Below are 23,903 nucleotides of genomic sequence, written 5' to 3' on the forward strand. Positions count from 1 at the left end.
CTGACATATTACCTTGACACGTATTGTCAATAATAATTTATTTTTCAGATTATGGCCCATGTGTTAACTGTGGCAAATGAGTAATCCTTTGTTGGAAATATCAAACTGAGCGCTTATGAATCACAGCTTTGACAGAAGAAGTAAACAAAGACCTATTGTTGACAGTAATGAGCTTGTACAGGAGAAAATGACGATACTATATTAAATTCAAATCATGAAATTGTTTGAACCCTTTTCACTCATATTATATGTTGTATATTTGTTTTATTTATGTTATATTGAATGGATTTTGCTCTTGGTTTGTAAGCAAGTTTTCTTTGAAAATGCTAAAAATGTTCCAGTGTTCCTCACTTTTTTTTTTACTTCTGTGAAAATTATGGATTGTTTTGTCAGGATAATTTTGTTGTTGTAATTGAAATTTTGGCCACAAGAGGCTGAAGTGGACCACTGCCCCATGTTCTAAATATAACTAAAAGCATTCAAGTATTCCTCAACAGCAGAATAGCAATGATTAAATTAAATGTCTTGCCAAATGAAAAACATGAAAGTAATGTCACTTTCATGTTATGTGACATCAAAGTTATGTGTTTCGAGTGCATGACGAAATAACTAGTCCCCTGGATGAAAACATTATTGATTGAATTGTCATTTACCGTAAAACATGGGGTTTTGGTGTACTTCAGCCAGTTCAACTTGCGACTGAAGTTAACATTACCACATCAAACGCTTGCATGCTAAAATGTAGATTGGAAAAATTATCCAAAAGAACCTTTTTTTTTTCCTGTTCTAGAGTTATAAGCAAGAACAAGAAAACTATTTAGATCTCCTCTGAGCGCTTCCGTTTCAGAGTGAATGGCACGCTGTTAATAAGTTATTTGAGTCCTGCTACATTGGGTCTTGTTATGCAGGTGGCAGTGCAAATGTCTGCTGTGGTTTCTCAAGACTGATTCAACTCACTACATTTTTTTTAATTTAAATTGACTGGGGAAAAAATACACATACACAACAATAATAACATTTGTGCTGTGTAATGTTATTGTTTTTTAAACCAACTATTTTTCCATTACATTTACTTATTAATAATATGCACAAACACAAGCACAGAGCAATAAAGTAATATGTGTGCATGCCAACAGTTGCTTTGATTATAAATGTCATCAAGACATGTTCTACATCCAGAACTTTCAGTCCCTATTATATGACTGTAAGTTACAGTGACGTGCACTGGATGAGGGGTGGAAGACGCCATGAAGACCAATGGCCACCTGTTGATGTTCAAAACTCCTCCCTACAAAATGTAACAGTCCACGACACATTAACTATCAATCGCAGCCTATCTTTTGGACTTCTAGTGTAGCACAAAGCTGCATTTTCAACAAGCCTCTCCAGCTAGGGAACCATTAATCAAGTCCAGATCTCACCAACTAATTTGGACGACCCACAGCTAAGTAGAGGAGTCCTCTTTGCAGAACAAGCAGCATGTTTCAGGAGATCTTGGCCTTTATGTTAAGCACTTCGGGGTGGGTGCTGGTGTCTTCTACCTTGCCGACGGACTACTGGAAAGTATCTTCACTTGATGGAACAGTCATCACCACAGCTACCTACTGGTCCAACCTGTGGAAGACCTGCGTCACTGATTCAACTGGAGTCTCCAACTGCAAAGACTTTGCCTCGATGCTGGCACTAGAGGGTCAGCTCATTTTTCCCTTCTTTTTGGATGCTTGTGTTTTTCTGTCTTCTTTGGTCAAGCATGTTAAAAATATGTGTTTTTCTGTTGAAGAACAATTGCTGTAATTTTTTCTATCTTTAGACAAGCGCTAACTCATCCTCAGTTTCCAAGTGTCTGTTCAGCTCCTTCTCTGTCTAATCTTTGTAAGACAATTCTAGTTGAAGCTCATTGCTACTCAGGACTAATAGCTACCCTAAGGCCTAAAGCAAATGTTCAAGGAACAACTCATTTACCTCCAAATGTGTCAATGTTTAGCCTTTGTTCTCTGAGCTGGACATTTATAAAGGAGATTTACTATGAACCTCAGGCGTTTTTTCCCACAGATGACTAGTTTCAGAGGTTAACTTCCAAGGTAATATTTCCAAGACAGTTCCTAACACTACTACGAAGTGTCTGAAAACAATTAGGGTTACTCGTGCCAAATTGTTTTTCTTGCTCTATGTGTAAATTTGTCACAGGGTCACAAACCCATTGACCTTGTGGTGTGCAGCTGTGAGACAACAGAAAATGCAAAACCACAGAATGGAGCCTGAGTAAGTATACACCACTCTTTTGATTCCATATAAGTTGACCTCTATTTTACATTTGCAGGCTACATTCAAGCATGCAGGGGATTGATGATCGCAGCTGTCTGTCTGGGCTTTTTTGGTTCTATATTTGCCCTTGTTGGAATGAAATGCACCAAAATTGGAGGAAGTGACCAAAACAAAGCTAAGATTGCTTGCCTCGCAGGTGTAAATTTCATTCTTAGTGGTAAGTACAGTGGAATTATCTTTGCAATATTTGATGTGTGATTGATTTTGATTGATTGATTGATTTTTTTAGTTTTTCTTCTCAGGCCTCTGCTCCCTTTCAGCATGCTCCCTCTATGCGCACCGGATAACGTCAGAATTTTTTGACCCAATGTATATGGCACAAAAGTAAGAACTGTCTCGTTTTACGGAGTATTATAACCTATTCAGAAAAATGATCATCATCAACAAGTATTGGTCTTCGTCTGTAGGTATGAACTGGGAGCTGCTCTCTTTATTGGCTGGTCAGGGTCTATCCTCTGTATCCTTGGAGGCAGCATGCTCTGCTTCTCCATATCAGGTTCTTGCACCAAAAGGTGCTTTGAGTAACACATACTATATTTACGTTATACAGTAAATACACAAATAATGAGATTCTGTTGAATCATAATTTAATTCATGAATACAAATCTGTGTTCTGTCTCTTTCCACCAACAGTCAGACAAAATATATCTACAGCGGTGCTGCGTCACGTTCTCAGATCTCCTTCTACCCGAGAGGGAAGGCAACGTCTGTAAACCAGAGGCCGCCTCCAGAGTACAGCAACTCCTCCAGGACGCAGCACTTTGATAAGAATGCATATGTTTGATGAATGTGAATATTAAACCATTTTATTTGATGCCAATTGTGAGTCTTGAAAGAGCTACTGTACAATGTGTTGATGTTAAGTTGTGGCTCATTAGGAAGTAAGTTTAGAATATCCAAATGTTTCTTCCAGGGGTCTGACTATAAATTATTTGATGCGGTTTACTCTCTGGTGATAGGAGATTTCTATTTTCTATTCCGCAGACAGCTTCTGTATTTGTCAGTTGTACATATTATTGTGCATTGAATTCTAGGATTATGTATGTATTAAGATTAAACAGATAAATCAAAAACATACATATGCTCCGAAATGGGCCTCTCTAATAATTGTTGCATCATTTTATATTTATATTTTGTTTGTGGCAATTAAATGTGCACTATTTGACAAGACATTTCCTTTGTTGGTTGTATCTTTGACTGTAAGTAACTTGCACATGTTATTATTCTGTGATCATAATATTTAAAACCATTATATAACCATTACCTATGATTTTGTAACAAAATAAAACTTGAAGAGGGTCGGAAAATGTCTGGATTTTGTCATTTATTCAAATGTGTGGCTAATTATGAGAACAATATGTTTTTTTTAAGCGTATATGAGAGATATAAAATAGATTAAAGATATAATTGAGTTTCAACATACTAGGTTTGTCATTTAATTCAAATTATATCGACTCTTCAATGATCACATCATGTCTGTAGGGAGCAGCAGTTTTGCACGCTGCTATGTTCTCTGAAGAAGATTCATGAGTCATTTTATCAACAAAAATAACCAATAAGGTGGTTACAAGCATGAACTTTCTTTCCATTAGTAATGCTACATACAAGTAGATGCAAAATAAATGATTTAAACCTAAAAAATAAAAAGGTAGCTTGAGTTAAAGGAAATGTCCTTAAGTGGTTGGCACACTCCAACAAGTTTATAGTAAACATTTATACAATTGTAAAGAGCCCTCATCAACACTAATGGCACACGGCACAGACACAATGTTATGTCTGGAAACAGGAAACACCTTTCTCATCCTGCTTACCGCTGAACAGACGTTTGCTGTGTTATGTGTTTCAACCCAACTGCGTGGACACTAGCAGGTTTAATTTAATGATTTAAAAAATGAAGAAAAGTCTGATCCAAGTACTTGGTTTCTTAATTTCATCACTAGGATGGCTGTTTGTGCTATGCACCATGGCCATGGACTATTGGCGGATCACTCAATTAGGAGGACAAGGAGGCTCCTTCATCATCAAAGTGGCCTGGTACTGGTCCAATTTATGGAAGGATTGTTTTACCGACTCCACAGCCGTCACTAACTGTCGAGACTTTCCTGTGCTTTGGACTGTCACCCGTAAGTACACCACATATTGTACAGTCCTGAGAAATTATGTTTTCAATACCATCTCTTATCCTTCTAATTGATAGCCAGATTGTCAGACCTGTGATTCAACAGGCGGAGCATGGCACAATTATGGATAAGTGTTCACAATGGCACTTAGTTCACACCAATGCCTAGAATGAGACTGTGCTACTTTTGAAAATAGAAATAACATGATAACCTGTTTTTTTTGGAAATTAAAATCAATAAAATGCCACATTGCAAATTTCAATATGGACCCAGTAGGTTTGGTTGCTAATGTTATATAACTTTAGCTATATTGTTACTATGTGTAAATACAATAATTGGGTCAGTTAGCTTACGTTGTGTTTCTTCCCTGCCTATTGTCACCCTACCTTTCTAACATAGAACATTGTCCCATTATTGATGCTTCTTGTGGCCACGGTGGTCAATGTTAAAAAAACAATCATGTAGATTTACTTTGAGGTGCAGAGGTCCACAAGATCAAATTTACATCTCTTTGTTTCAGTTTTGTTGAAAACTTGTATTATTAATATTATCGAAATTTTTGAAGGCCAAACTTGTAATAAAATCCTGTAAGATGATTTCATTAATATGTAGTAATTAGTAAATATAATAAATTCTATGCATTTAACAAACTCACAGTAGACAGCAGAGCTTTATTTGTCGCAGTAAAACGTATAAATATTGTGAAATACTGACTTTGACACACTTTGACAGAAAACTCTAAAATCAAAGATTTAGAAAAATATTTTTACTTTATACACCATAAACTCAATCCAAGGGCAAGGTCAAAGCAAATCATATGTTTATAACTGGGTCATTTAAAACCTAAAATGGGTGGATGAGGGCTCTCAGTGACATTTAGTTTATTCCAGAGCTTAAGCTGAGTGCAAATAATACAATAAGTTAGTCAGTAAAAGTTATCTCCTTGTAACCACTTTATCAAAAAAGCTGTTGATTCAACTGACTATAGTCACTTTCAACAAAGTTTGAGTTTATCATCCCTGCTTCAAAAGTTGCCATTTCGCTGAATGTTAAGAAAAATCTCAGCAAAGCTGAGGAAACTATTATAAGCATTAGCAGGATTTGGTTTGGTTGGGCTTTGTATTATAAAATGATAGATGATTAGTGTCTAGTGAATAAAAGAAGCTTTGGCTCACATGAGTGTAAGAAATGAAACAAGTTCCTAGAAGTTGAACTTATTCTGTTGAATACTGTCTGAACTCTTTCTTTGTGCTTCCCACAGCTTTTGTCCAGGCAGTGCGAGGATTGCTAATGTGCGGGTTAACGCTTGGCTTTTTTGGTGTTGTACTTTGCTTTATTGGGATGGAGTGCACTTATATTGGTGGAGCTGAGAAAACCAAGGACAAACTGCTTCTTGCCGGAGCAGTATTTCATGTTGCTGGCAGTGAGTACACAACACACACGTTTGTCTCTATAAATGACAGAAATGTTTTGCCCTCATTATTTCTTGATTTCAACAAAGCCTCTGCATGCAGGTGTGTCAGATGTTGCTGCCTACTGCTTGTACATCAACAGGGTTGCCAAAACAACCTTTGCTGTCAGTATCGGACCAGGGGTCTTACGGTACTTTTTTTTGTCATACTTATTTACAGCACAATAAAATCTAAACTTCCAGGAAAATATTCAGCTAAATCTGATGTATTTACAATATGTATAATCGATCATGACTTTTTGTCTTACATTTAACTAATTCCAGGTATGACCTTGGACCTCCTATATTTCTAGGATTGGTGGGATGTTTTTTCATCCTTTTAGGGGGGGTGTTTTATGGTGTGACCGTCTACCGGGTAATTTTCCCTAAAAGGTATTGAAATTCATCCATCTTCACCCTTTTTCCTGTCACTGCTGTGTTCATACCACATTATGAACATTGACATGTTTTGGTCTTACAGTAAAGCGGTATATGTCTATGGAGGAGGCACATACATGGCCCCACGCTCCAGAGGCAGAACGCTGTACACCGGATACTACAGACCCTCCAGGCAGTACGGATCTTATAGAGGCTCAGAACCATCCAGCAGCTCCAAGCTCTCAAAGCTCTCTCAGACAACACGCACAAAAATCTCAGAAAGAGATGCATTTGTGTAGCTGCACAAAGCTCTCTTTTCATGTATAGTTTCAGTAACAATCTGCATATTGCATACTGTTGATAGAATGAAAAACCCTCTGCCTTCTCTTCAGAGCATCATGGACAATTGCATTTTGTTGTTATTGCTGTTGCTGTTTTTTTTAATGATCTTGTCATGTTTTGTTTTGGGAAAAAATATCATACTCTGTAGAATACACTGTCTTGTACAACTTGTTGTTGTTAACTTTTGTGCTTGTTAACTGTATTGTGATTTAACCAAAGCAATCAATAACATTACTGGAAATCTATACATTTACATACAAATATTATTATGACTGGTAATGAGAAGGTGCATATTTACTTTGTTTGAGGAATTACATATTAAGCACAGTGTAATCTCAACGACAGTTATTGACAAAAGTACAACCCAAGTTGTATTAAACTGAAATCGTCCTTTTCAGCATTACATGGTCTATGCCAACCTTCTGGACTTATCCTGTTGATCTTTTAGTCTTATACAATGTAAAATGAAACATTAATACATTTTTCCGTAAAAAGCCATACCACACAAACTGCGTCCTGAATTATATTTTCTAGTGAACAATCAGTAGCTGCAAACGATTATACAGACAGATTATGTACATAATTCTTGGAGCCCACATTGCTTTTGGTGAATGTGTTTTTAAAGTTTTTGCACACTAACCTTGGTGCGAGCTGCAAAGACACTTTAAACTAGATGATTCTACAAGCACGTGTGATTAAAACAGATTAAAGACTATTTGAACACTGACTGAACATGCCTTTGTGTTGAATGACACTGCTATTTAATTGGTTGATGCGATTTAAAGTTTGTTTTATGAGAATTTGTATGCTGTTTTTAACTATTTGTTACTACTATGTTTAGTTTTTACGTCTCTTATGTGTGCTTCTTTTGTGAAGCTTTTATTCTGGTGTCTTGTCCAGGACTCCCATCAAAAGGGATGTTTAATGTCAGCGGGACTATGTTTTGTAAATAATGATTCAAGTAAAAAAAACTATAATAATTGCTCGTTGTGTTATATTTCTTTCATAGCCGATCTTAAGTATCACTGACACCACAAGATCATGGATCAAAAGGGGAGTGGCTGAATGCTAAACTGACAGATAAAAAGAAAACTACATACTATGTCATTATAAAAAATATGCTATCTCATCGTATTTGCAAGATGAATTCGACAAAGATATTTCCTAGCTGCACAAAGGCACTTTAATTCGGAGAGTCGTTTAATAAAAGCTATTGTTTAATGTGCTGATAAGAATAACACACTGGGTTTTTTATTTTGTTCATATTTGCTCCAGTATTCTCCCACAATTCAAACACATACGTTGGTTCATTGAAAACTGCAATAAATTATTATAATTATTGAAACATGTCTAACTTCATCTTCTACCATCATCTGATGTGTTTGGTCTCTCGGTGTGAATGGTGTGTCTGAATCTGTCTTTTTAGCAGGTTTCTGTGTTATCTGAGAGGCTCAGTGCTGCAGCTCCTTCAGCTCTTGGTGGCACTTGGAAGTTGCTCAAGGTCTCCTCTGATCCAGAGTCTTCAATTATTTCATAAAAACATATTTTATGTCTGTCTATCCTGTAAAAGGGTTCCCTCTTCTGTTTCTCTTCCTGATGTTTATTCATGCGCTTTCCCTTCAAAGGTTGTTTATGTGTTGAGTTATATGGCAAAGGGTGTTCAGACAATTTTGTGATTTCTTTTTGCTATATATATATTTAACTTCAAGGAATGCAACTAAAATTAACCACCTGGCTTAATCCTAACTGTTGCTTGGAAATAAAAAAAAAAGTCTATTTGGATCTATGCAGTGCATGCATAAACTCAAACTTCTGTCTAACTCTACCTATTGTCTTCGTTTCTTTTACGTAACTTTTATTAATGTATTCTTTACATGAAAAATCCTTGTGTATTTGTCTTTAGTTTTACTTTAAACATTTGTCTTGTACAGTATATCTGTCTCAACTTGCACTCTGCACTTGACTTTACATCTTGTTTTTCTTTCTTCAGTCATCATGTACAATTAGGTGTCTGCATTAACTCTACACCTACTGTCTTTGTTCCTTTCTTGTTTGTAACTTTTTACTTTCACTCGACACTTGCCTTTCTTCATTCTCAGTGGCTATCTTTTTCTTCTTCATTTCTTTGCTACTTTATGCGTAAGTGCATATCTCCTTAGTGTGGCTTGGGCGAACCGGTCAATGACGTCACCATGATCCAAGCCACAAAGGACATCCTTCTCGATAGCCAACATAGTCAAAAGATGTAGCCTCTCCTGGCCAATTGTTCTCCTTAGCCAGGTGTGGAGAGGCGCAATACGCTAAATGAACACTCACAAGTGCAACTACTGACAGGTATTGTCAAAGCTGCTTGGAGCATTAGACTCAAGGTGGGGAACATATCTGGGTGAAGAAGCTTGTAAATACTGCCCATTTCTGACACGGCACCGTCTTTCTTCTGTCTGGTGTTTTCTTAAAAACCAGAAAAAATGACTTATGCCATTATTTTAGGACGTGAAGATATGTTTCTGTTAACATCATCAATGTTTGAAAAATAGTGTCATCATTTATAAATCATTCAAGGATGAAATGAAAAGGATTGTATAGCCAATTGTTTGCCCTTTTAACACATCATCTGTAGTAAGAGCTGAATGGTACATTGGATGGAACCCATGCTCGTCGGCTCTTGTGTATTATACCAACAACTAACACATCACCTAAGTGACTGTTACAAAACAATGGAAACAAGGCAAAACATGTGATGATGTACACAAACCAAGTTTGGCCTATCGTGGGTGTGTTTCAAGTGGGGCTGCACAGTTTGTGATCAGGAGCCGTTGGATTTCACCTTTCTCTGTATAGAGGCTCAACTTCAAGGCAAGCATGAGTTACAGGACTGTGGTGATGTACATGGAGATTGGCTGCTTTGTAGTCTGTGTAACAGGATGGATCCTGGTTTGTTCCACAATGCCCACAGAGATCTGGACATGGTCTGAGGTAGACAGCATAGTGCTAACCACCTCAAACTACTTCTCCAACCTGTGGAAGGATTGCATATCTGATTCAACTGGAGTATCTGACTGCAAAGGAATTCCATCAATGCTTGCTTTGAATTGTAAGAAAATGTGTTTTTAATATCAGGCATGATAATGAGCAAAAAAAAGACCCTGTAGTATTTTTTACACATTTTTAGGGATGCTGCGTATTATTAATTTGCTGTTCTTGGACAGGGGACATTCACATGTGCCGTGCTCTCATCATCATCTCTATTATTCTGGCTTTCTTTGGATCCATTCTGGTCTTAGTGGGAATGAAGTGCACTAAGGTTGGTGGATCAGAGATTGTTAACGCAAGAGTAACCTTTGCTGGGGGCATGAACTACCTTATTGGCGGTAAGACATTACAGATTTATTTGAAAGAAGTCACATCGCGATACACTGTAAGATTAATCTTAACTCAATGTTGTTGTTTTAGGGATGTGTTCTATGATTGCTTTCTCCTATTATGGAAACAAAATTAGAGCAGAATTTCAAGATCCTAACTTCAAACCTCAAAAGTATGTACAAATTTCAAGTGACATAGATAAAATATACTACAAACTCACATCATATTATGTATCAATATTTACCTGATGACTCTATTAGGGAAGAATTGTACATTTATATAAATATGTATTATTTTATTTATGGCCAGATTTGAAATAGGCGTTGGTGTCTTTATCGGCTGGGGAGGCTCCACATTGCTTGTGGTCGGAGGCCTTATTTACAGTATCTTTGCAGGGAGAGAAGGGTGCCACTCAAGGTAAAAGTCTGCCACTGTCACTGATATTTTCTTTCCAGCATTTCTATTGTTGACAGTAAAATAACCGCCCATTTCTTAAATCTGAACCTCACAGCTCAAAAAGATACCCCGACTACCAGATTCCTGATGCTTACACAGTTGTTTCGACAAAAAAAAGCATTTCTTCAGCTCGCACAGTGACGAGTGGGAGCAGAATATCCGGGACCACCAGTGGCAGCAGAGGCAGCAGCATCTCTGGAACCACCACTACGACCAAGACAACAGCTACAAATGCATATGTGTGACCATGTTTCAATATTCTGTGTTTCTGTCCTTGTTCATAAATTGTATGTGCTTTATTTTCATGACCATTGTATATTTCAAAATCCAGATTTGAGCTTTAATATTTAATTTAGAAATAGCTTGTTCCGCAACAAATATATTTAAAAAAGCAATTAATGTCCCAAAACAAAATTATGTTTTAATAAAAATATAGATAATATAGTTACTTTGTTGATACTCTCTCTCTCTCTCTCTCTCTCTCTCTCTCTCTCTCTCTCTCTCTCTCTCTCTCTCTCTATATATATATATATATATATATATATATATATATATATATATCTGTAGATATAGATAATCATATATCTATCTATCTATCTATCTATCTATCTATCTCTCTCTCTCTCTCTCTCTCTCTCTCTATATATATATATATACATATATATATACATATATATATATATATATATATATATATATATACATATATATATATATATATGTATATATATACATATACATATATATATATATATATATATATATATATATATATATATATATATATATATATATACATATGTCAATTAAAGTTAGCTGCACCTCAACTTAAACATAATACTGCATACATGTTAATGCATCAACAATAACGATTATGTACATAATAATTTGTTGGGTACCATTTTCATAGGGAGTCATTTTACTTTTCATTTTTTTAATGACATGCTTCTTGTACTTTCACTTAAAATGTGTGTTTGTAGGATTTGGCGACATCTAGCGGCGAGGGTGCAGATTGTGACATTTTTAACTTATCTCTCGTGCCAAGTGTTTTAGGAGAACTAAATGGCAGGCAATGCAAATGAGCAGGTGGCCTCCTCGAGAGCTAGTGTTTGTTCGTTCTGGGCTACTGTAGAAACTTGGTGGTGCCTCACTCCATGAAGAGTACGTAGATATTAATGACTCATTTTAAAATATCAAAAACACGATTAATGTTATTTTCAGGTAATTACTGTACACACATAAGCTTTAAATTTGGGCAGCAGATTAGGGTCCAAAGTGGGTTTTCAAGTTGGATTATTCTCCATATAATAAATAGTGTGATGCGTCTTTGGTGGTGGTTAGAGTCTTGGAAATGTCAAAGATTAGCAACAAAATTGATTTGATTGCATTAGTATGTTTTATGTAGTGTCATATACTCCCTCTGTACACCTTTTTGGACAAAAATGCCTCGTTGACTTCCATGAAAACCACTTCTTTTTTTTAATCTCACTGTCATTGCAGTATAAAACCATGCATTCTGGGATGGCAGAATTTCTAATGCAGTCAAATCAATTTTGTTGCTAATCTTTGACATTTCCAAGACTCTAATCACCACCAAAACCCCATCACACTACTATTTATTATATGGAGAATAATCCAATTTGAAACCCATACGAGCAAACACAGGTGAGGCCACCATGGAAACTGCGGACAAACTCACTTGGGACCCTTATCTGCAGCCCAAATTTAAACCTTATGGGACCCATATGGACATGCTGGCTGGGATGTAATACACAACTAGATTATTTAAATTATCTTTCCAACACTTATTCTTACACACATTATTACAAACAGGCCCGCCGCCCACATAAACTAACCTATTGGGGTACGTCGTTGCTTTGTGGGGTCCAGCACTGGTTCCCCCCTAATGAAGCTCCCCAAAATGTAGAAAAACAAAACCACGCGCACACGCGCAGGGTGGGGCCAAGCCCTGTGCTGCCGTGGCCTCTCGCTGTTGAACCAGCAGAAGTGGGCGGGGTTTTCCTGACAATCCAGCCAATCACAGCCACACACGACCGGCCGTACTCTGGTCCGCTATGACTGGGAAAAGACAAGCAATGATGAATAAATATCTGCCAACACATGGGGCTGTTGAGAATTAAGCGAAACACAAGTAAAGAATAGCATCGGCTGACGTGTGTGAGACAACGAGAGTGGACCTGTCTGATGCAAGTCGAACCATGGTTTCTATTGACCACGTCGCTCACAAATTACTGACTTACATCCCTTACGTTCTTGTTTTGATTGACATGAGATATGAAGGTAAGAATCGGACGATACTAAGCCTGTTAGTGTAAGTAGCTAGAAGACGTCACCGTTAACAATCATATGACCTCGACCACGGCTCGGAGCTTGTTATAGTCTATGGCTCACTATGTTAGCTAGTGAAGTTGATGACAGTTGGCTAGCGTTAAGTTGGCTAATCACTTATGTTAACTTATATCGATAGCTAACTAGTTAAAGCACCGATAACCAGTTGTGTCATGTTCCACGTGTACGCAGCTGCCACTTTGGTAACGTTAGACTTGTGTCAGCTTCAGCAACGCAACTTTAGTTGACAACGTATTGTTGGCGTGACTTTTGACAGCTAGCTTTAGCTACCCGACATGCCAAAGTATTCTCTCTTATTGTTACTGACTTGATTCACGCCACGTGGTGCCTCCTGTCATTGCTGCAACAGCTAGCGAACGGGAACGCTTCAAGAGTGGAGCAACTCGTCGGTGGTAATGTCCCTTTGTTTACGTTGTTTTGTTTTCTTACAGGAGTGAAATGTGGCAGGGATGGGAGTGTGGACAATCATATGGAGATGGGGAAGAAACTGCTCGCCGCTGGCCAGCTTGCCGATGCCCTCTCTCATTTCCATGCTGCTGTGGGTAAGTGCTAGAACCCAAGTTTATAAAATGAAAAAAAGTTTTCTTTAGTTTTTACTCAAATAAATGCACATCAAAAGTTGTATGGTCATGTTTATGTTGTCCTTCTGTCAGATGGAGATCCCAAGAACTACATGGCGTACTACAGGAGAGCTACAGTGTTTCTAGCAATGGGGAAGTCAAAGTCTGCACTGCCGGATTTGAGCAAAGTTATTGAACTCAAACCAGACTTCACATCTGTGAGTTTTCTTTTTACATCAGTTAGTCTGAAATGATTCTTCGCATAGTTGCACATTATGTTATGTCATATTGCAGACTTGCAGAATTATGTGAGGAATTCGCCTCAACAAATATTTGGAAGACACCGTTATAGCCGTGAATAGATGTGCAAATGTTTAAATCAGCTGTTCTGGAAAACTAGTCAGTTATGTCAGCTGTGTTGATACTGTAAGTATAAAAAATATGTGTAATCTTGTGCAAAACAAATCTTGTCTGCCTTCTTCAACAGGCACGCCTTCAGAGAGGAAATCTCCTTCTGAAGCAAGGGGGACTAGATGAAGCAGAGAGTGACTTTAAGAAAGTGGTAAGTATTGGAATATTCAGTTTAAACTTCAGCAACACGAATAAGAAGTCACTACTTTTATTAGATGAGCAGAGATCACCAGGAGATGTCAGTGTTGCTCCGTAGCCTGGTGTTACAGTGAATCTAATCATGTTTTTTTCCCTCTCAGAATTACTCAAAATGAGCACAATAAATTTATTTACACTTTGCCCTCTTATTTTTCTCATTCATTTTGTAAGGTTAACATTTTTAACCGTTTTGTTCCTAATTGAAACAAAGTGAAAAGGAAGTTCACAAACATATACACATACTCCTGGCCACATAAGACCTTAGAGAACAGGGATACCTTAAATTCATCAGCCATCATAAAATATGTAGATAAAAATGAAATTGGCAGTGAACTCTTATTTGGGCCTTAAGGGATAATTTTAAGGTGCTCGTTAAAGATTAAGACTGAAGCTTGCGAATGCATTTTCCATTAGAATTACTTTTTTTTCCCGGAGAGGTTTCACCATAGTACCAGAAAACATAGATGCCTGTGTAATATCTGGTATTAATTCTTAGATTCCATTTAAGATGCTCAATTCTCAGGGGATGTAATCCTGCAGGCGAAAATAAAGTCCTCACTTTGTCCTAAGGCCAAATGGTGTAGGTTGACGCTCGGTGGCTTGTCTTCTATTCCTGCTTGTCAGGCTGTAATATAAACCCTTCAGAATTCAATGTGCTACAGGCTGCTAGACTGTATGATTTGAACTTTTTAAATACTAAAAGTTAAACCGTCACTTTCTTGGAGTGTATGGAATTGAGAGTATATGATTGCAATCAAGTGTGACTCTTCCTCCTTCAAGAGAGCAAAGATCTGATCTTGGGCAGTTTTACAAGGGCAACATTTTGTGCGTATAAAGTTGAAGGATCTAGCCAGAGGTGCGTCCTGTCCTGCTGCTTCAGCAGTACACAACGTTGGCCCAGCTTAACGCACAACATTTATGCATTACGGTTTTTCCCCGAAGCTGAGCTTGCAGTAGACTGTGAGATTGCTCTTGTGGCTATGATGACCTCTATGATGAGAATGATTATAACTTAATGGGTTTATAGAATGGTAAGCACTGCTCTTCAGAAATATAATAACTCTTATTTGAATGTGTTGGAATGAATACAATTCTCTTTACACATTTTTTTCCAAAATGGACTGCTTTAATCATGACCCTGACCATGCAATATAATGTCTTGCCTTACAATGTTCCAGCTGAAATCCAACCCCAGCGACAAAGAGGAGATGGAAGCCCAGAGTCAGCTGATAAAGGCGGATGAAATTCAGCGACTTGTGGCTCAGGCACGCAGCAGCTTCAACAGCCAGGATTATGTGACAGCTGCTGCCCAGCTTGACACTGTCATTGAGGTAAGAAATCTACCTTGTCAGCGTTGCCCAATTTTCTTGCAAGCATGACATTGTCCATGGTAATCACCGCAGAGTTGACATCGCATTTGTATAATAACTAGATATTTTTTGCCTGTTACAGACTTGCGTTTGGGATGTGGCTTCTCGTGAGATGCGAGCAGAGTGTTTTATTCTAATGGGAGAGGTGGGGAAAGCCATCAATGACCTCAAAGCTGCATCCAAGTTAAAGAATGACAATACCCAAGCTTTCTACAAACTCAGCACCATCTACTATAATCTTGGAGACCATGAGATGTCCCTCAAGTAAGACTCACTTGGAAACAACCTTACTTAAAGTCTCCCATATGGTATCACTATCTGAAATTGTGCTGAGCCAAGTATCAGGATTTAACCGTGTCACCATGGGATAACTTACTAATTGGCAAGTTTTCTCCAGAATCAACCATGACAGTCATATATCTCATAGATTACTTAAAAATGGTTTGTCCGTGACCTTCGCAGACAGGATATGTAGGCGCAGCGAGGGGGTGGAGGAAACCCTCACCTATGGTCACAAACTCTGGGTCGTGACTGAAAGAACGAGGTCGCAGAATCAAGAGGCCGAAATGAGCTTCCTCCCTAGGGTGACCAGGGTCAGTCTTAGAGATAGGGTAAAGTGCTCGGACATCAGGAGGGAGCTTGGAGTTGAGCCGTTACTCCTTCATATCGAAAGGAGTCAGCTGAGGTGGTTCGGCATTCTAATCCGGATGCCTCCTGGACGCCTCCCATTAGAGTTTTTTTCAGGCACGTCCAACTGATAGAAGGCCCCGGGGAAGACTCAGGACACACTGGAGGGATTATATCTCCCGACTGGCCTGGGAACGCCTCGGGGTCCCCCAGAATAAGATGGAAAATGTTACGGGTGAGAGGGGAGCCTGGGTCAGCCTTCTGGGCCTGCGGCCATCGCGACCCGATAAGCGGCTGAAAATGGATGATTTGTGTAATTTTTTTTGTAGACACCATTGATTATAGTTCTGCTTCATATCAGTTAAGTACAGTTTAGTGTAGATGGCTAATAGAAAAATTATATTCGTGAATGCATATTTCTTGCATTTGTTTTTTGAGATAAGGACCTTGACAAAATAACAAAACAAATCTTATGATGTAGTGCAGTAGTTCAGCTCGAAATGGCTCATCAAGTTTGTTTATTCTTAAGACTATTGTCTTTTAACTTTAATGTTGATTATTTTTTCCAATGGCACATCAAAGTATTAATATCTTTCAGTCATGACTCTTTGCAGTGAACAACATGCACAAACGCCATTTCGTACCTTTTTGTACACGTTGCCTTGAAAGGTAGATTTTTAATGCATAATACTCATAATGCTTATTGGTATTCAGCTTGTTCTTTCTTGCCTGTGCAACAAAGACAATCATTACCGCGTTCAAAATACTGCATTTGATCTGGAAAGCAATAAAGGCTGAAAAACAAAATCTGGAAGACACACGCTAAACACAAACTACTTAGTATCAAAGCAATCTGTTGCATTGATTGTTCAATATTTGTCCCAGCATATGTGCACTTTGTACTATTTCACAACTGCATTATTGTTTGCAATTTACAGAAACAGCCACGCTATAGACATGATATGTTTATCCTTGTTGAACAGTTTGCATGTCTTTGTTTTTAGCTATATTTTTATTTGTGTCTGTAAAATGAGAGTAAATTAATTCGTTAGAATCCTGGCATGAGCACTCATTCCTGGCCTACACAGCCGATTTTATAAAGGAGCAATTATCATAAGTTAACCCTCAGCAACACTTATACTCTGAGACATATGATAGGATCTTTTCTTAACAAGACAAACTAAATCTTAAAAGGTTACAACTGGTTTATAATCTGTTGTATTATTTTAATGTGTTGTTATTTTTGTCCTTAAATGTTGGGAATATTGCAGGAACATCAGGTAATGCATAACATTGTCCTGTTCTGACCTTCCACCTCATCTCGTATAATCTGCAGTGAGGTTCGTGAGTGCCTGAAGCTTGATCCTGACCACAAACAGTGTTACAGCCATTACAAGCAGGTCAAGAAGCTCAACAAACAGATCCTGTCTGCAGAGGAACTCATCCAAGAGCAGAGGTGTGCATGTGTGTGCATGTGTGTGTGCGTGTGTGTGTGGCTCTAGAATGACACCTTTTTAGTCCTACAAACAATCTGACTTTCTAATCTTGTACACTGGCACTCAAAGCCCATCTTAACAAACACCCACCTACCTGCTTGCTGCTCTAGGTATGACGACGCAGTGAGCAAATACGAGGCAGTGATAAAGACCGAGCCCAATGTGCACCACTTCACTCTCCTTGCCAAGGAGCGCATGTGCCATGCTTTAGCTCAGGTAAGACACCTTCCTGCTACCATGGGATGCTTTAACTCAGTCTTTGACCTACAATACATCTAACTAAGGTGTGTTTGTGTGTGTATGATGAGCAGGGCCAGCAGGCTAGCAGAGCTTTGTCAGTGTGTGGAGAAGTCCTCCAGTCTGACCCGGAGAACGTTAACGTGCTGAAGGACCGAGCTGAGGCCTATATCCTAGAGGAACAGTATGAGGAAGGTGAGCCTATCAAATGTAGCTCTTTGTTAAGATTTAGTTTTTCAATTTAATAGAGTCTGTTAAATTTCCACACACACAACCTGGATCACACTAAATGCTGAGTCTACCGACCTACACTTGGAATTTATTTATTTTTGTTGAAAAAGTCCATTTAGTTAGGTGTAACACAGAAACTGGTATTTTACTGTACACTGATGTCATGGCAAGAGTCTAACACAGGGGGTCCTTGTAACATAAAAAAGGGTTAGGGTTAGAAAAAAAATACCCAGTGAAATAAGTTAAAATATGTCCAATATAACATACAGTCAGAAAAGTGATTATTGCTTACATCCAATTAAAAGTTTGGCGAGTTTAACACAGTGTTTTTCTTAATAACCAAATCCACTTAGATAGGAACAAATTGAGTAAATACTGCAGTGTCCTAATTGTGTTAAAGCATATCACCACTATATTCAAGGCATACAAAAGACAAATGGCATTTGTTAGAACATTTATTCCATACATTAAAACTAGGTTTAGATCACAGAGTGTTAGAACTATAATCTACAAGAGATGTAGAGCTGCACTGCTGGCTGAAATTATGCAAAATGACTTGTTAATTAAGCCTAAAGCATTCTTCAGTGGCAGTACCAGCACGCACATGCACACACACAGCCCTTAATATTGCCATAAAGCCTTCCCTGGCAGAGTGGGAATTGGGCTGAAATAACAGTCTTCGCTGTCTGTTGTCAAACCTTAGAAATTCCAGGGATGACAGATGGTGAAATCCTCTGGAATCGTGTCTGTCCCAGCCATCTTTTTTATCTGTTATCTGATGTTCTTCTTCCACCGTGCAAGCAGTCCGGTGTTTCATACATCTGATTGTTTGAGGGACCATCAGGCTTTTAGAGAAAGAAAGGACATATAGGATTGATGTCGATAGACAAAGTGACGCTTGTGGCCCGGCCAGTCTTTTCATTGTCTATCTTTACATGCTTCTTTAAAAATGTGAAACAAGCAGGAGAAAACTAAAAAAGATACTTGTGGGATTTGGGAAAAAAATGTGTACATGTGCCTTCAACTAACTGTAAAACATATAGAACACAGAAATACGGTGTCGCTAACGTGTTAAAAAGTTTCAAAATGCGACAATTCCTCCTACCATTGTGGCATAGAGCGAATTGCCTGAAACGCAATCTGGGAACATCAGTGTGCAGCAACAAATGGCACTTTGTCACTGCAACGCTTCACTTTGTGAAAGCATTGACAATGAAGCCCTCATGCTCACTTGTCTGATGATGAAATGATCTCAAATTGAGAGATTTTTGAAGTTTAAAATAAAAGACACCATCATTTACTAAATCAAGAAAAGCTAACGTGTGTTACAGGCACGCGCTCAAATGTATTTATATCCACTTCAAGTTAGTGTGACGGGGTGTTCAATGTAAAAGTGAACATGCACACAAAGCAAATAGCAGCTATTCAGAAAACATAAATGAGACGGATTAAAGCTCCACAACCATTTTTATGGAGATTATATAATTAACAAACTGCCTTGAATTCATCCATAATGTTCATAATTTAACTGCATGGTGTATAAACCCAAATATATGGTTGCTTTTATTTAAAATGGAACAAACGAGTCCCTCTCGTATAAAAAGAAAATGTACACAAACGTCCAATTAAACCCACAGTTGTCATCACCATCACTCCAGAAAGGTCAGCAGCGGAGTAATAACATACTGAGGCTGTAGATGTTGTCATAAACTGTCAGAACTCATGGGTGTTTAATTCCCCTTAGTACGCCTCACAGGGTAAATAAGCCTCCAAGCACCCAAACATGTGCACACAAACAGCTTGGAGCTGCAACTGAACTTAAGGTGATAGTAAATGAAATGGCTTCTTTAATCGAGTAAAATCAAACCTGTTTAGAGACTGGAATGCTTCGGACACTGGTCAAACTATTGGATCTTACATATGTCAATATAAAATACCAATGATTCTGGCAACAATGATGCTTTTTAGGCATCAATTATATCAAATCGGGGCCTTTTCTGTACATGCTTGACTGTTAAGTTAAAAAGTACTTCACGACAGATGATCACATCTTTTGAAATGCAACATTCTGAGGATTAATATGGCAGCAAACTCTCTTCTTGTTTGAATGGAGAGGCACTTAGTTTTTTGTGCACGTGAGCATTCCTCACTGACTTGCCCCGCCGACCGACGGCATCATGAAGCGTAGCACCCACACTCCGTTTACCACTGCTAGCTCAGTCAGCACGTTTCCCGTATAGTTTGTACTCTCATCACTGTTTGCTGCAATCCGCCCGCTCAGGCGTCACCATGTTGAGAGGCAATCAAAACGCTCCGTCTCGCATCGTGCACCTTATCACAATAGTCTCAGCAAGCTTCAGTAGTTGGTTGAAATATACTTTCTCTATAATGAGAACAGTTAAAAGCTTGGAGGCTTCATAACGTTGCCATTTAAAATAAACAATCGAGATCTTCAAAGCTTTTTCTTTTGTATGTGCGTCTATTCATTATTTGCATTGTCATTGAGCGCATGCTAATGTTAGCGTTTCAATCAAAGTACAGCCTCACTGAGCTGCGAGCCTGGCTTTAGAGTCTTGGTCCTTTTCAATGGGGTGCTCATACCAGCACTGCTGTGTGGGGAGTCATCAAAGTGTTTCAATTTTACTAAATGCTCTGCCAAAGTTCCAAATAATATGTATGATTAAAAAGCGATATTGGTGTCACAATTGTTAAATTAAGACGCATGACAAGATAATGCAATTATTGTCAGCTGATGCCTGTAGATTCTCATGTGTCTTTTGTGTGGTTCATCATCCAAGTGGAGACTCAGACACATATTGTGACCCTGTGCCTTGCTTAAAGACACTTTAGCAGGGTGCAAGCTTTCCCTCTACTTCTTTGAATACTATACTTCACTTCCCATCAGCTGCTTTGGATGAGTAAGGGATGCTGATTCTGTCCATTTTTGTTTGTTTTTCCTCTCCAGCTATTAGGGACTATGAGACTGCAGCAAAACACAGTGAGAACGACCATCAGATAAAAGAAGGCCTGGAGAGAGCTCAGCGACTTCTCAAACAGTCTCAGAAAAAGGATTATTATAAGATCCTGGGAGTGAAGAGGTGAGCACTGATCACTGGAGTTGTGGATGTTGATTTACTTCGGTTTGGTAGAAGTATTACACAGAGAATGTTATCGGGGAAAGTCAAAAGAATTGGGATACTTTATGTATTTTAACAAGCCCTGCTGCTTTGAAAACCACATCATGTCCCCCCTTTTGAACATGTTTGTGTTCAAAAGCACTAGTGACAATTCAAGATGAATTACATTTTAAGGCAATGAATGCACTCTTTGGATTGAAATGTAATGATTTATGACACAACAGCCAATGTGGTAACCTTGACTGCTTGTGTTGAAAAGAAGACATTTTATCTTTTAAGAAATGTGCTGATAATGCTTTTCCCTTTTTGTCACAGAACTGCCCAGAAAAAAGAGATTATCAAAGCCTACAGGAATCTGGCAAAACAGTGGCATCCGGACAACTTTCAGGAACCGGAGGAAAAGAAGAAGGCTGAGAAGAAGTTTATCGACATTGCTCAGGCTAAAGAGGTTCTCACTGACCCAGGTAAAAAGAGTTGGTGAAAATTGTTACTGTCAGTGTCCCAGAAAAGGCCAGGCATCTGAGGGGCTGCTGTGAACATCTCCCTATTTTAGGGATTTAGGGATGAATTATTGTCATAATGCAACACAGGGTTGCATAATAAAATGCAGTTGTAGAGCATTTGCTACATAAGAAAGAAATAACAAATGGAACACAAACGGTAACGCATGCCTGTAATGCAATTTTTAAAATCCAGAGTAATTAAAACGGCAGCAACAACAAAACAAAAACAAATTCTGGACAATATGACTGATACCTTAACGATAAAGATTTAACCTCAGGGAAACGGGAGTCTGCCTCCTCGTTCTACTGGGGTCCTGCGGTCTGCCTGTCAAGTGCAGCTCAATCTGGGATGCCATGTTTCTGTAAAGATGTTTGCACAGCAGTCCTCGTGCTCCTGTTGTTGGATTTAGCAGGAATTTCCCTGCGACCCAACATTGGCGAGTAGCAGATTGGGTATCGAATAGCTGGAGGTCCTAGTTGGGTTTGCTTCCATCTTGGTTCTTCTCCCTATCCTCCTGCAACAGTCGACTCCACTTTCAGTGGCGACTCACCTGGCTGGTCTAGGCGGTGGTCGGCTATGGGTGACGATCGTATCAAGGTCCGCTACCGAAGAGGGAATCCAAATCCTCATGCTTCTTTCTGTCATTATGCCAAGTGCTAAGATGAGACCAACATGTAGTGAATTTCATGGGAGCTGCCGACAGCAGTATGTACATGCTATTTTAGTTAAGTTAGTTTGAAGTTTGTTTTTCTTTCCAACATTGGTGGCTCATTATCTCTTAACTTTACTAGTGTCACATATTTACCCTAACTAATTTTAATTTCCTAATTGGACTAATATCAAGTTAGTGTTTGAGTGGTCTGATTTTTAGCAGCGTTTTTACTGATCAAACGGAAAAATTTGTTCAAGTAAATCCTTATAGGCAAGGTATTGTTGTAGTATTGATGTAGTTTCTGTTCTCAACCAGCAGCGGTGCTGCTGCGAGCAGCTCCGCCTCACAAAGCGCTCAAAGGCGGTCAGTCTACCCGCAGGCTTGCGCTGTAAGCTCAGCGTCCGGAGTGAACATTAATCGCGCATGCGCAAAGCCGCCACTGGTACCTGTCAGCTGTCCTTCACATCCCCACCTCATTCAACCAGACTTCAGTGCACTTGTTCAAGCCAACACAGACGGGACTTTTCTCACTTAGAAAGAAAAACTGAACAGAACTGGAAAACATGAAAAGCACTTATTGCTTTTGTATAAAGTGAATTAATTGCTGGTCTTTAACATGCATAATTAAGGTAAGCGACAGACTGAACATTGACCAAAGAAGGAGTGGTTTGTCCCTCACAGGGACCCTTACTACTGAACAGTACCTGTTGAGAAGAAGAAAAAAAACTGATTTATATACTATGCACGTTAACTTGCTGCTGCTCCAGAGGAGTACCTGTTATATTGTTCTGATAACATTACTTTAAAATATAAGCGTGCAATATACTAGTTTTTACTTCATTATTGAATTTGAAGCATAATGCGATGAATTGCAAAAAAATCATGTGACTATTTGCAGAAAAATTATGCGATTAATCAGTTACATTTTTCATCTTTGTCCATTCCTACTATAAATACAATATTTTTTTCAGTAATAAGTTGTTCTGTACTGACATGTTCTGTTTTTTTCTTAGAAATGAGAACCAAGTTTGACCACGGGGAGGATCCCATGGATCCGGAGAGCCAGCAGGGTCATCATCATTATCAGCACTTCCGTGGCGGCCATCAGGGTTTCAATCCATTTGGCTCTGGACCTTTCAACTTTAAGTTCAACTTCAACTGAGGAAGTTGATATCCAGCATAGCTGGAGCAGAATGTGCATCTCCCTCCCTATTTGGAAAAGGAGTTCAATGGCATGAGGAATGTCATAAGTCTCACAGAGATGTAGAGCCAATTGTGACTTTAATTCAGTGACCTTAATTAAATATGCATCTTTGTTGAGTAATACAACTTTGTATTCCGTTTGGGGAAGGTCTGTTGCTATGCTAACACATATCTGCCATGTGTGGAGCAGTTTTTAAAGGTTTAATTCTGACAATATCCATTCATAAGAATCAACTTTTACATAGGGACAATACTATTTTTTTATATGAGTGGAGATTATTGAAATGTAAATAAAGACCTATTTATGTTTTTCTTTTTTTAATTGAGTATTGCTGTATAAAAGGTTGAAAGGTGACTTTGCTACAATTTGAGAAATGGTACTTAAATACTAATTCTTCATCATTACATCTAATGGTGCTTGTCGAGGAATCAACTACCTCATTGTAGACCTTTCACCGCTTAAATCACACATC

At 38.5% G+C, this 23,903-nt stretch overlaps 4 protein-coding genes across 5 annotated transcripts; all 4 read left to right on the top strand.

The window, feature by feature from the left end:
- Positions 1-1,479: 1,479 nt before the first annotated feature.
- Positions 1,480-3,109, top strand: LOC137782702 (claudin-10-like). Its single transcript, XM_068572243.1, has 5 exons — positions 1,480-1,690; positions 2,321-2,482; positions 2,568-2,649; positions 2,733-2,837; positions 2,959-3,109. The coding sequence occupies exons 1-5, from the start codon at positions 1,480-1,482 to the stop codon at positions 3,107-3,109; spliced, it is 711 nt and encodes a 236-aa protein (XP_068428344.1).
- Positions 3,110-4,216: 1,107 nt separating this feature from the next.
- On the top strand, positions 4,217-6,572 carry cldn10l2 (claudin 10-like 2). Its single transcript, XM_068572242.1, has 5 exons — positions 4,217-4,448; positions 5,707-5,868; positions 5,960-6,047; positions 6,181-6,288; positions 6,377-6,572. Exons 1-5 carry the CDS (start codon positions 4,217-4,219, stop codon positions 6,570-6,572), a joined length of 786 nt encoding a protein of 261 aa, XP_068428343.1.
- Positions 6,573-9,450: 2,878 nt separating this feature from the next.
- Positions 9,451-10,679, top strand: cldn10c (claudin 10c). The gene is made up of 5 exons (XM_068572244.1): positions 9,451-9,709; positions 9,825-9,986; positions 10,069-10,150; positions 10,288-10,395; positions 10,490-10,679. The coding sequence occupies exons 1-5, from the start codon at positions 9,478-9,480 to the stop codon at positions 10,677-10,679; spliced, it is 774 nt and encodes a 257-aa protein (XP_068428345.1). The 5' UTR covers positions 9,451-9,477.
- Positions 10,680-12,523: 1,844 nt separating this feature from the next.
- On the top strand, positions 12,524-23,714 carry dnajc3a (DnaJ (Hsp40) homolog, subfamily C, member 3a). 2 transcript variants are annotated; one of them, XM_068572595.1, is made up of 12 exons: positions 12,524-12,735; positions 13,236-13,346; positions 13,458-13,582; positions 13,852-13,926; positions 15,152-15,304; positions 15,426-15,607; positions 17,307-17,426; positions 17,577-17,682; positions 17,778-17,898; positions 20,900-21,032; positions 21,387-21,535; positions 23,241-23,714. In XM_068572595.1, the coding sequence occupies exons 1-12, from the start codon at positions 12,654-12,656 to the stop codon at positions 23,387-23,389; spliced, it is 1,506 nt and encodes a 501-aa protein (XP_068428696.1). In that variant the 5' UTR covers positions 12,524-12,653; the 3' UTR covers positions 23,390-23,714. The 2 variants fall into 2 exon arrangements, with proteins under 2 accessions (XP_068428696.1, XP_068428697.1); XM_068572596.1 differs by lacking the exon at positions 12,524-12,735 and adding an exon at positions 12,966-12,986.
- The last annotated feature ends 189 nt before the right edge of the window (positions 23,715-23,903 follow it).

This window comes from Clinocottus analis, unplaced genomic scaffold, assembly GCF_023055335.1.
Source record: "Clinocottus analis isolate CAN_PGR_092001 unplaced genomic scaffold, fCliAna1.0.p SCAF_12, whole genome shotgun sequence".
NCBI lineage: Eukaryota > Metazoa > Chordata > Actinopteri > Perciformes > Cottidae > Clinocottus > Clinocottus analis.

Excerpts from the sequence above, each read along its gene's own strand:
- LOC137782702 (XM_068572243.1), top strand. The coding sequence starts at position 1,480 with ATGTTTCAGGAGATCTTGGCCTTTATGTTAAGCACTTCGGGGTGGGTG. Across the intron at positions 1,691-2,320 it reads CTCGATGCTGGCACTAGAGG|GCTACATTCAAGCATGCAGG; the intron begins GTCAGCTCATTT and ends TTACATTTGCAG. Across the intron at positions 2,838-2,958 it reads TCAGGTTCTTGCACCAAAAG|TCAGACAAAATATATCTACA; the intron begins GTGCTTTGAGTA and ends TTCCACCAACAG.
- cldn10l2 (XM_068572242.1), top strand. The coding sequence starts at position 4,217 with ATGAAGAAAAGTCTGATCCAAGTACTTGGTTTCTTAATTTCATCACTA. Across the intron at positions 4,449-5,706 it reads TGTGCTTTGGACTGTCACCC|CTTTTGTCCAGGCAGTGCGA; the intron begins GTAAGTACACCA and ends TGCTTCCCACAG. Across the intron at positions 6,289-6,376 it reads CGGGTAATTTTCCCTAAAAG|TAAAGCGGTATATGTCTATG; the intron begins GTATTGAAATTC and ends TTGGTCTTACAG.
- cldn10c (XM_068572244.1), top strand. The coding sequence starts at position 9,478 with ATGAGTTACAGGACTGTGGTGATGTACATGGAGATTGGCTGCTTTGTA. Across the intron at positions 9,710-9,824 it reads ATCAATGCTTGCTTTGAATT|GGGACATTCACATGTGCCGT; the intron begins GTAAGAAAATGT and ends GTTCTTGGACAG. Across the intron at positions 10,396-10,489 it reads AGAGAAGGGTGCCACTCAAG|CTCAAAAAGATACCCCGACT; the intron begins GTAAAAGTCTGC and ends TGAACCTCACAG.
- dnajc3a (XM_068572595.1), top strand. The coding sequence starts at position 12,654 with ATGGTTTCTATTGACCACGTCGCTCACAAATTACTGACTTACATCCCT. Across the intron at positions 12,736-13,235 it reads GATTGACATGAGATATGAAG|GAGTGAAATGTGGCAGGGAT; the intron begins GTAAGAATCGGA and ends GTTTTCTTACAG. Across the intron at positions 17,683-17,777 it reads TGTGCCATGCTTTAGCTCAG|GGCCAGCAGGCTAGCAGAGC; the intron begins GTAAGACACCTT and ends TATGATGAGCAG.